The following is a 12,494-nucleotide window of genomic DNA, read 5'->3' on the forward strand; positions in this document are numbered from 1 at the left end:
CGATCGATACAGAAGCTGTGGATTATTAGCTGCTAATAGCGCAGGGGTTAGTGAACACTTAATTGGCTGGACCGACCTCTTCTCCCATCCCCTCGCTATCCCCTCACCTTATGGCCTCCTCTCCCCTCTACCTTCTCCTCCTGATCATCCTCCTGCCCCTCCCCCTCTTCCTCTTCCTCCCCCTCCTCCTCATCCTCCGCCTCCGTTAAGTGGCCAGCATCATCATCATCATCATCCTTTAACTTCCCTCCCTACCCCTCTCTCTCGCTCTACCTCCTCCACCCCCACCCGTACCTGCTGCTAAGTGGTGGCACGGGTGACGGCTTCCAAGGGACTTGTGTATTCAGATAGAAGAGCCTCCCCTCTCCCTCCCTCTCTCTTACTACCCGTTCGTGTTTGTGTTTTGAGGCTTTTCTTCTTTTGCGCATATATATATATATATATATATATATATATATATATATATATATATATATATATATATATATTTATATATATATATATATGAATTTCTGACACATCGGGATCGAACCCAGACACAAAAACATACACACACACACACACACACACACACACACACACACACACACACACATATATATATATATATATATATATATATATATATATATATATATATATATATAAATGTGGAGAGAAAGAGAGGGATGGGGGGCGGCCAAGCAAGCAACTGCAAATATACTTAAAATTCAGCTTCCAAGAAATATCTTGCCGCTAAGGAGAGCTGCAATTGATTTTCAGATGTGCGATTGCTAACTGAAATAGTGTGTGGATATTCGCTTTATTCATAATCAACTCACCCTCAAATATCCTTCTTGGGTACTGATATGTAGTTATTTACTTGTGCCTTTCAAATCACGAATTGTGAGAAAGGATTTATGGAAAATGCGTTTGAGCACTTGCAAAAGGAAAAGGCACTATAAGAATCAAATCCATTTAAAATTCTATAATTCGGTTCATTGAGCCATTTTCTCTTATTTCCTGCTAAAAGTGAAGGGAATTCCTAAACCGTTTCTCCTCCCAGGCAGGAGGCTATTTGCTGCATGTGGGAGCTGGAGCCCACCAGGGCGCTACCGACTCGGCCTTGGGAGGTGTTACTTTAAAAGCCAGGAATAATATGAAAGTTTACAAGCAGGTCATTCTGTTGCTGTCATTATTATTATTAAGTAACGAATACCGTAGTTGTCTTTTTTCGTCTTTCGTAACACGTCTGTATCTTGATTGGTTTACTATCGGTCCTTATCTGGGTGACATAGTTAAGATGGGGTAATTCTAAACAAAGTAATGCAAACAGAGCCATGAAGGGTTAGAGAGAGAGAGAGAGAGAGAGAGAGAGTCAGGTAGTGACGGCAGTAACGGGGTGCAGTTTCGGATGTAGGTCCTTGAAAGTGAAATAGCGGAGAGAGAGAGAGAGAGATTTACCCATTATCACTGATTGCTCTTAAGGATCTTCCCTACTCCTCCCCACCCGCTCTCCAAGTCCCTTCCCTGTGTGACTTCCTTCTCCAGCCATCATCGCCTTATGTCTACCTTACTCACCCCCACCCCACCCCTCCAACCCCCATTTCCCTCACGCCTCCTCCCCTCTCTCCCTTATATCTCATCATCGTTGAATGTTCAAATAGATTTTTCATTATTTGCTCTGCATTTTTCAGTGTTTTGAGATTTTAATTGACATTTTTCTGTGTCGGAAGACTTTTCTCTTTTCCATTCTTCATTTTTTATGAGCTGCCTTCACGCTTAATTGAGCTTCACTTGGAATAATTAATTTTCAAAATTTTTATTCTATTATTATTATTATTATTATTATTATTATTATTATTATTATTATTATTATTATTATTATTATTTCTGTGGTTATAATTATAGTAGAATTTCAGACTTATGATTATATTTCATATTTCTTCTTTTGAAACAGACTGAAATGTAAACAGTTTGAATTACATATAAAAGGAATGCCATAAGGTCGTATATAATCATGCTTGTACTTGTAGTATGAATTTTGATGTAAAATAATTGCATTTGATTTTCGACTGCAAGCAGAGAAGAGATTCAAGAAATTTTGATAACCAACATTCTGTTTTTATAGGTTGCTATATTGTTAATATTAAATAATAACGAAGATCACAAAAATATTATGTTATGGGGAGAAGGTTGCTTTGGGATTAGGGCTTTCATAACATTTAATTTAAATAATAACCTCCGAATGCTCTGAACTTTTGTTTTAGACCAATTTTCGTCTGGGGCGATTTCTTCAAGATTTTCCTTTAGTGATGAACCTTCCAAATTTTTATGCAGAAATTTAAAAGAATGAAAATCCTAGGTATAGTGATATTCAAGATAAGTGTTTATATCTTAGGAATGCTGGTGTTATCATTATGTATCTTTTAATTAATTCAAAATGGTGTGAATAAAGGGTATTTTTGTTAATAAGATAATGGGTGTGAATGCTTAATGCATATTCAATCGCTTTATTTACTGAAATCACCCTCTGGCTCTCCATATCAAGATAATGCAGGTAGCAGTCTCTTAACAAACGCGCGCACACACACATATATATGCATATCTGTACATATACAAATGCATATATATGTATGTATGTATATATATACACACGCCCACACACAGAATATACGAGTATAGTGTGCACTTGCATGTTGTAAGCTCCGCATAAGATATTTTTTTTTTATTGTTTTAAGATTCGTCGATATCAAATATTTCTGCAGGCTTATTAAACAGAACGTCAGTTATATTTGAACTAAACTCTCATTTAAATTGCATTTGAAATTTCTTCTGTACCATAGGAATTACGGCGTTGACATTGCTCGGACACAAAATCAAGACAGACGCCTAAATGTGCTTGTATGTCGTCTGTATGCCTCAAAGTATTTCCATCTAAGGAAAAAGAGAGAAGAACAATAGCAGTAGGATTTACCTCTCCCGTCTTTCTAGTCGAATAGACCAAGGACTTTTACAGTGAAAAAACATCGAAGAGATGCGGAAACAATATTCGTTAGGTAATTGTTGGTACTTCGGTTAAGAGTTCCGTGAACTTGATGGCTTTTTTTGTCGAGAGAGAGAGAGAGAGAGAGAATCTGTTTTGTAATACAAGGCAAGTTTGTTCTCTGTGTTGCAGCTGAAAGGTCAGAGGTGAGATAAACTTTCCAATGAATAAGTGCAGTAACTGCGTCATCCTCTAATCGCGCGAGAAGAGATACAGGAAGAAGAGGAGGAGTTGCCGGGAGACTGGAAACAGCAGAAGCAGCCGAACATTTAGACATATGTTCAAGTAGGACGTTAACATGGGGTGACCCCCGCCAGGAAGGCTAATCATGTTCTTGAATGAAACTTCGGCTTCAAAAGCCATTGAAAGTTAATAGCTTAAACAGTGTTGCCAGCTAAGTGTCGAGTGCTTCCTTCGCTGGAGGACACTGGTGGGGTGAAAGTTCCCTCCCAGTCGAGTTTGTGCTGGCAAGACTTCGCAGTTGTCCCGGTCTTGTTTTAGTTTGTGATACCATCTTCGATGGACAGCTTAACTTGCAGGGAAATGGGATAGGCAGTTAAGGGGGGGGGGGGGGAAGGGAAGGGGCTTGGGGAAGAGATTTTTATTTTTTTTTTATTTTTTTTTTTTTTGCGAGAGTCTCCTGTCCTTGCTAGTAGGGACCCATATATCATGACATCTGTTCATTCGTGTCTCTCTCAGTGCCTGGTCCTTATAATATTATTTCGTCTTGCCATCGAAAGAATAGTAAATATTCGCACTGAACTAATCTAACTACTAAGATAGGATTATTCGTGGATTAATGTAATGAAAAATAACTTTGGCGATACACTAAGGATGGTCATTGATATGATGTACCACGAAGAAATTGCTACAAGTCACCAACGCTTCTTTGACAACCAGGGAGACTTTTTGGACACCCTATATCCCTACAGTTTCTACGATACAAAAAAAGTCGGAGATAATCTTCAATGCGGTCGTCTAGTTGCTTACCCAGATAGTATGTAGAAATCTCTTCTTTTATGACTAAAAGAAAGGCATTTAAGAGAATAAATTCGAAATTCTGTCAAGGCAAAATGCAAGTGATTTTGTAAAAAATACCATGGCACGGAATTACTGCAAGAATTCTCGAGTTATATAGTTTAATAAGAGAGGTGAGTTTCCAGACGAAAGAGAGAGAGAGAGAATGACAACACTGATTAACTCTCGAAAGAAACAATCATCGTGCGTAGTAGGGAACCAACTGTTGTCATTGTGTGTCAGACGAGAGGGCGGATTTGTCTCGTGATGTGGTGCTTGTTGTAAGGTTTCTGATCTGACTGGCTTTGATCCCAAATCTGTTGAAAAGACAATCGGAGAGGATCAGCTTGAATTGGGAAGCCGTACGTTTAGATTGCTTTAATGCCATGGCGATCGCTCTTACATATACTTTGACGATTTATATGAAGATTACACGCATTTGCCTCCTTAGGGGAGTATTGCCGTCAGTACACCTCACACGGCGCACTGTAGGCATTACCGAAGGCTCTTTGCAGCGTTCTTTCGACCCTGTATTTCCTTTCATTGCTTTTACTGTACCTCCATTTTCTCTCTTCCATCTTGGTATCCACCCACTCCTAACAATGGTTTCACAGTTCAACTGTAGGGTTTTCCTCCTGTTACACCTTTCAAGCTTTCTACTCTCAATTTCCCTTTCAACGCTGAATGACCTCATAAGTCCCGGTGCTTGACCTTCGGCATAAATTCCTTATTCCATTCCACATGTACTTGCCATATGCTTGCTCTACCACTTTTTGTCAGTTTGTAGTAATGTATTTTGATGCTTGATATCACAGATTCACATTGACTACTTATATTACTCATTATATTATGTAATTTTGTTTAGCTTATGGAAATGTTTTCAGAATATAAGCCACTTTGGTGTTTATTTTCACTAATACTCTGCTTCTCCTTCAGCTATATTTTATTATTTTACGTTTATTAATTGGCATATTTTGAGGGGTTTTATGAGTAAACATCGCTGCGTGTTTATAATGTAATTGACATTGCTTGCAAAGGGAAGTTGATTTGAAAATGAAGCATTTCTAGACGTATTCAATATACATGCATGTGAAATGTACGTAAATGTAAGTTAGTAGAAACACGTTTGCCTCCATACGTCACACCCCATATACCAGAAAAGCTATTAAATGCATTTGACTTCCCTGGCTTTTAATCCCTTTAGACCATTATTTCAGAAGCGAGATGAAGGGGCTTAACCCACGTCTTAACATATAAAAATAGAAATAAGTTTTTAGTGCATTTGTTATACTCTCGTAGCCGTTCATGAAGCATTTGAGACTTTTCTCCTTTTGTCTTAAAGAATCAGGTGTTCTTCGTTATTTTTTCTCCTTGGGGCAGATGTTTGTATAAACACTTGAGCTCTTGCCTTGCCCTTATCGTATATAATTACCTTTTGGTTCCAATTTATTTCCAAGGTGAAGTGAATTTGATTTTAAGGGGTATTTTTCACTCAGTAATTGTGAATGTAAGAAAGGTAACGTGTATTAGACTTTTCACTTAGTATTTGTGAATGTAAGAAAGGTGACGTGTATTAGACACACAATATGTATATATATATATATATATATATATATAATATATATATAATATATATATATTGATTAGAGCGATATATTAGAGAGAGAGAGAGAGAGAGAGAGAGAGAGAGAATGTGTGCGTAAGCACTTATTTGGTACATGTTTTTTTAAGGCATCTGACTGATGCCTATTATTATCTTCACTGTCATGGGAGAGGACATCGTATCTTAATTCCTGATTGGGATGTAGGCCTTTATTTTAATTTTTTTTTTTTCTCAAGTTCATGATACGATTTACTTTTTCACCCATTCGGGGGAGGGGAGAAAAAAAAGGGATTTATGAGAAAGATTATCTGTGAAGGAGACTGAGATCGGTCTGGAAGGGGTATGGTAGGGGCGGGGCCGCTTTCTATGGGCATAGAAGGAACTCTTTCATTTATGCCTTCGTCTTTCCTTCTTTCATTATCGAGATTTGATCTCTGAACCAGCATCGGCATCCCTTTGATCTCCCTTTTGATGCGAGGGCCTCACCGCCATGCTTTAAGACTGATCATTTCCCCCATCAAAGGGCGAATGAAAGACCCACGAGGATCCTTCACCACGGCGGAGGGAGAATGGTCGAGGTGGATAGCTTTTTTTTTTTCTCCCTCTCTCTCTCTTTTTACTTTTTTAAGAGACGCCTGTCGTTGGTCCTCCATTCCCAAAAGGGAGAGGCTCACTACAAAACTCCTGAGGGGCCTAATTAACAAGATAAATAATTACTGACTTGAGTTTCCGGTAATTGTTGGCACTGTTGGTGGGGAGGGAGGTAATTAGCAAATAAATATTATGGACGGATTTAAGACGGAGGAGGATTTGAAATATGAAAATATATGTAAAAAAATTTATTTTGCATTCTTCTGTCCGTTGTTTAACAATGATGATTAAATATTGCATTTAATTTTTATTAGAGTTTCCATCTTATTACTACAGCTAATATTATATGGAACATACCAGTTCCGTGCACAAGTAAATCATGTGGACGTTTTCCTATGCAATCGTTTCTTCAAGGCTGTTTTAAAACTATGCTAAAGCCAAAGAATTGAAGGGCACGTATTCCATGTTGTTTAAATTCAAATCAGGTGCCCTTTTATTCTTGGAAGCATTGCTAAATACATTGTGATATCAAAAATGTTAAATTTTTGTAGCTTGAGATGGTCTTATAGTTCTGATGAGAGGTTTGCAGGATCCTTATTTCGCTGTTAAAAGATTAAAGCAACTTTCCTTCCTTCCTTTCACCAGGAAGACAAAGTTCTGTCTTAACCTTTCAGTGATTTGTGACCTGCAAGGCTCTTTTTTTTTTTTTACTCCAGTTTTTTATTTTAATATTAAAAGGATCACTTAAGATATGCGGAAGGAATATTTTCTGAGTACGATGCCCACGGAGTCAGGACCGACCGGTCATTAAAATTTTATTTTTAATGAGAATCTGAATCTAAATGCGGAAATTGGTTTCCTACGGCTTTTTTATGTTGACATATGTGTGAGGGGATGATTCCATTCAAATCTGCCAAGAAATTTCTGGAACTGATAACTCTGATCAGCCCATTCAGTTTTAGTGGTTATCTCGGAAAGGTTGGCATGGAAAAGTAGATGAAACACTGTAGACTGAGCAGTTATGTGTAATACAGATCTCTAAAGAGTGTAGTACTTGAAGGTAACCCAGAGTAGTGAGTAACCTCCCTCAATTCCGCGAAACCTTTTGACGGTCATAGAATACCCTGGAGAGAGAGAGAGAGAGAGAGAGAGAGAAAGAATACAGAGCACAGATCTTTACCTGTAGGTATCCGTCATAGTCCCAATAGGCTGCGGTATGGAGGGGTACATGGAGTTGAACCCAGACTGGAGCGGTAATCTTGAAGCTGCAGCCGCTGCACTGTTGGCCATTCCGACGCCCACGCCCACGCCAACCCCGACGCCCACTTGGTCCACGGAGCGGCGTTGGTTTCTGAGCTTCTCCTCCCGGCGCCACTTAGCTCGTCGATTGCTGAACCAGACCTGCACCGACAGTAGGATGAAGAAATAACCCGTTGATGCAACGCTAGGCCGACCCCCAAACATGCATACATACATACGCACATACATACACGCACGTGCACCTAGGACATGCGCACATGCGTAGTCGTTATACAGTTAATAAGTATTTTGTGCGCGTAAAGATCTTTATTCCTCTTATGGATTCCAAATTATCATAAAAAAATCTGTAACACTGTAATTTGCTTTTTTTATTACACATCTTCAGCTATTGCTAATAATGAAATCAAATCGTTAAAATAATAACGTTTAATTGAGAGTAAATTGTTTTCCTAATGTAACACCATATATAAATGTAATTCATTATTGCTATTTTATTACTCCTGACTTGCAACTCCATTATTTAGCCAAAAACATGTTTTTAGAAGGAGTAATAAATAATGTGTGCCTTCCCCCTACCTGTATCCGTGCCTCTGGTAGGCCTATTTTCTCCGCCAGTCTTTCTCTTGCGAAGACATCGGGGTAGTGCGTCCTTTCGAACTCTGAAAAATGAATTAAATAAATGTACATAAAAAGGCTATAAATAATATCATTCATAATAATTATCAAAGGTAATTGACAACTGATAAATGCGGAAGATTATTTTCATTGAGCAGTTCCACAATCACAGTTACCTTTGACGAAGAAAACACTGCTTATTTATTAGAGTATCCAAGGCTAAATTACAAAATGAAGTGCGACAACCTTTCATGATTAAAGGAAATTAGTTATTGGTAAAAAAAATGTCATAATATTCAAATGAAATGCGAGGAAACCTTAGAAGCATCTTCCATAGCGTAACCCGAACTTCGAAATTTACGGTGTTCGTTGTCAAAACCTTTTGAAGCCATGTCGATAATCTGCTCAAGAATGCGGCCAATAACATATCAAGCATTTGAATAACAGAAAAGATTGCTGGCATGTAAATAACTCTTAAGATTGTAGGCCTATAAATAGCTCTTCATTATAAGTTGAGGTTGCGTGCCTCTAAACAGGCCTGTAAAGAGTTCCTCCCCTTATGGGCGTAGTGCCGTCAGTGGCCGTCAAGTTGTCTACCTTAGGGGTTACCCAAGGGCCTTTGCAGCGTCCCTTCGGCCCTTAGGTGCAACCCCTTTCATTCCTTTTACTGTACCTCCTTTCATGTTCTCTTCCTTCCTTCTTAATTTTCACCCTCTAATAACAATTCTTTCATAGTGCCACTACGAGGTTTTCCTTTTGTTACACCTTTCAAACCTTTCTACTCACATTTTTCCTTGCAGGGTTGAATGACCTTTTAGTTTCCAGTCCTTGGCCTTTGGCCTAAATTTTATATATTCCATACTGTACCTCCGTTCATATTTTCTTTCTTCCATCTGACTTTCCACCCTCTCTAACTTTTGTTTCATAGTGCAACTGCGAGGTTTTCCTCTTGTTACGACTTTCAAACCTTCTTAATATCAGTATCCCCTTTATCGCTGAATAACCTCATAGGTCCTAGCACTTGGCCTTGGCCTAAGTTCTATATTCTATTGTAGTCTATAAATAGTTTCTTAACAGCAGTAAGATGCAAGCCTAAAGACAGCTCTTTAACAGCGATAAGATTCCAGGGACAATATATATATGCCTACTTAACAACTTTTACCATTTCTTGGTTGGGTTATCTAAGATACTGTGATGGGGAGGGTTCTGGTGCTAGCGGCAATGCACCACGGGGTGGTCCGAGAGCCAGTAAAAATTTCCCGTCTAAGGAGGATTTTCAGTTATTTTTAGAATTTGTACGAACAATTATCTCTTATTCCGGTACTCATGGGTTCGAGTCGCAGGTGCTGACGGAGTAGTATGGGCACAGTAGTTAAAGCGCGATATATATATATATATATATATATTATATATATATATATATATATATATAAAGGAGAGAGAGAGAGTTTCTCTCCATCCATGGGCGGGAATTACTCACCGAGGTCCTATTTGATTGTATATATATTATAATAACATACTATATATCATATATATATATATATATATATCATATTATATATATATAAATATATATATATCTATATTTATATTATATAATATATATATATGTGTGTGTGTGTGTGTGTGTGTGTGTGTGTGTGTATATACAATCAAATAGGACCTCGGTAGTAATTCCCACCTCATGGATGGAGGGAAACTCTCTCTCTCTCTCTCCTCGTGTGCGTACCATTTAAACGAAGTGTTATTACCTTTTTCTAAAGCGTCTATTTGTTCGTTGGTGAAGGATGTCCTGTTTCTCTGAAGTTTCCTCTTGAGCCGGAGTCTGAGTTGGGAGTCTTCGTCTGTGCTGCTGTTGTGTTCGCTGTTTCCGTCGCTGGTGACTTCGTTGTTATTGTCCGATGGGGAGAACAACCCTGTGGCGGGGGAAAGAAAAAGGAAGATGAGTCGTCTTGAAAGTGATCACTTTTACTATTGCATTCAGAGCAGTGACAGGGTTACGTTGTATAGAAATGCAGAAGAGGTTGCTTAATCTATATAATGTGTGTGTGTGTTTTTTTTATTGTTTTAGTATAAGATTTTTATGTCTTCTCAAAACGAGGTGATATATTGTTACTGTTAGCACGATCTAGTTCCACTAAATAGGTTTTTTTTTTAAGTTGAGATAGGGAATTCTGATTAATGCTGTAAGCCAATTTATAACGGCTTGGGTATACAACCATATTGTCTTTTGATCTATTTACCCCTATGTCACAGTTATAATTTTTTCAGCGTTCATTCCCTTATTTTAGCTACACTTTTTTTTTTTTACCCCAGTTGTTCATACGTACAAGTTTCATTAATGTCGTAAGATGAATTCCCTTTCGTTTTAGCCAGATTCTCTTAAAAGATCTCTGCAAATTAAGTTATACTTCGTTTCTTCATGCAACTTACCGACAGTGAACCGCGGTTCAAAAATTACCACCCAACGCTCGTCCCCAGAAACACGTCTGAAAACTGCTGACTGGGATTCTCCTCGTCGAACTTTTCCATCTACTAAAGTCCCGCTCCTCTCCCTCCCTCCCTCCCTCCGATCCCCTCCCGAATATTATGCTCGTGCAGAAATTGCTCCCCCCAAAAAACAATATGAAGCTGAACGCAGCAGCAGCAACAGCAGCAGTAGCAGAAGCAGGAGCCGGGGCAACTTCGGCTAGGCAAAAATTCGTGAGCATGCTGATGCAAGCCAGGGCAAGTTTAAATGAGGGAGCGGGACTTGTAAAATGTAAAATGCCTCTACCGCAACTTGCTACAAAAGTCTCGTGAAGTATTACCGCGGCGAGGAGGAGGAGGAGGAAGAAGGAAGAAGAAGAGGAAAAAGGAGACGAAGGAGGGTGTAAGAAGAGAAGCAGAAGGGAATGAAGGAATTGTTCTTCTTATTTTTTTTTTTTTGGTAAAAACAAAAATAAATAAAAGAGGTCACTAAAGAGGATGGTACCGTATGAGAAGCCCCAGTCCTGGCAGTCTTAGATAAAGAAGGAGACGTTGAATAATGCGATGAAGTTATAGATTGTAAGTAGAGAGAGAGAGAGAAAAGCACGAAATATAACGCAATTCCTTCAACTTTCATCCCCTATTAGCACCGCCTTCCCCTTCCCCCTCCCCCGTCTCCTTCCGAAAATAGGCGAAAGAAAGAGGCCAAACGACTGAAGTTGGTTGCTGCAGAAGAGCAAATCTCGGGGAAGCTTCAATGGGTTTTTGTTGTTACCGGAGAAGTCTCGGGAATTTGTGTGAATTGAGCAAATGACGAAACGGACCGAATCTTTCTTTTTTTTTTCTTTTCTTTTATCGTTTCTTTAACCTTGAAGAAATATTAGTTTTAGCGAGGAAATGCGTGATAAGTTTTTTTATGATGGCTCTGTTCATTTGACTCTCTATTGCCCCAGCTTATGGCCGATGCCATGTGAATTCTTGATTTTTAATAATCTCTCTTACTTTACTTTCAAGTGAGTTTTATATGATAGCTGGTTTGAACATACAGATGTCTTTGGACAAGCTATAGCAAGATAATATGATATACATATTTATCATACATAATAAAATGAATATGAAATTTTAAAAGGTTTTGTGCGTACAAAACTAATTTCGACTCATAGAAACCATTACCCTACTCTTTAAAACGGTACGTGTTTCCATATATTTTTTCTCCGGAAAAATGACCACATTTATTTGACTTCCTGTTGCCCAGTCCAGGCCCAGACTGTCATTACAGGCCCCTATGGAATAGTGGGCAGTGATGGTAGCTAATGATGGTACGTAATGTCCATAGGGCCTGGACTTGCCGTCTCGACCCTTCTTTTTTTTTTTTTTTTTTCATTACCCTCAGTTGTGTCGGTAAGAGTACGTTGATTTAATATGTATATATGTATATATATCTATATATATATATATATATATATATATATATATATTATAGTCGCTAAAGACTTTACTATGAAACGCGCATGCTGATGCATACTGATCAAATTACGAGAGAGAGAGAGAAATTTACATACCGATGAAGAGTTATCCCGAAGTGGCATGATGGCGGGGGTGGAGGGTGGGTGGGGTGGGGGGAGGGAGGAGCTGAACTCCCCTCCCGTTGAAGAGGCGAGCGCTATTAACTTTTAATATGTGGTTGTTACAGTTCTATCAGCGTGGAGTGCCCTTGTGTTATTAGAGTGGAGGGCCCTTGGACTTCCCCGTGCCCCTTGTGGGGTTTCATATCCTCCCGAGGGGACGGGGCGTTGTAGAGGTCCTCGCGTAACTGTTAACTTCGGTTCGGGTGGGTGGCTAAACGGTTTTTAAACGGTGAGAGAGAGAGAGAGAGAGAGAGAGAGAGAGGGCCGGCGGGACCTTACCCTCAGT

General features: G+C 39.0%; 1 protein-coding gene and 1 long non-coding RNA gene across 11 annotated transcripts in view; one reads left to right on the forward strand and one right to left on the reverse strand.

Annotated features, from left to right (window-relative positions):
- The window catches only part of LOC135200299 (uncharacterized), a 444,923-nt gene that overhangs the window by 40,840 nt on the left and 391,589 nt on the right, over positions 1 to 12,494 (forward strand). The gene's annotated exons all lie outside the window — the stretch shown is intronic.
- The window catches only part of LOC135200298 (paired box protein Pax-6-like), a 208,736-nt gene that overhangs the window by 23,810 nt on the left and 172,432 nt on the right, over positions 1 to 12,494 (reverse strand). For all 9 annotated transcript variants that reach the window (XM_064228837.1, XM_064228834.1, XM_064228833.1 and 6 more), the window contains 3 exons: positions 9,863 to 10,027; positions 8,073 to 8,155; positions 7,417 to 7,637 (listed from right to left, as the gene is read on the reverse strand). In XM_064228837.1, coding sequence (XP_064084907.1) covers positions 7,417 to 7,637; positions 8,073 to 8,155; positions 9,863 to 10,027 — 469 coding nt within the window. The remainder of the gene's footprint in view (positions 1 to 7,416; positions 7,638 to 8,072; positions 8,156 to 9,862; positions 10,028 to 12,494) is intronic.

The sequence above is a fragment of the Macrobrachium nipponense genome, chromosome 26, assembly GCF_015104395.2.
Source record: "Macrobrachium nipponense isolate FS-2020 chromosome 26, ASM1510439v2, whole genome shotgun sequence".
In the NCBI taxonomy this organism is placed as follows: Eukaryota; Metazoa; Arthropoda; class Malacostraca; order Decapoda; family Palaemonidae; genus Macrobrachium; species Macrobrachium nipponense.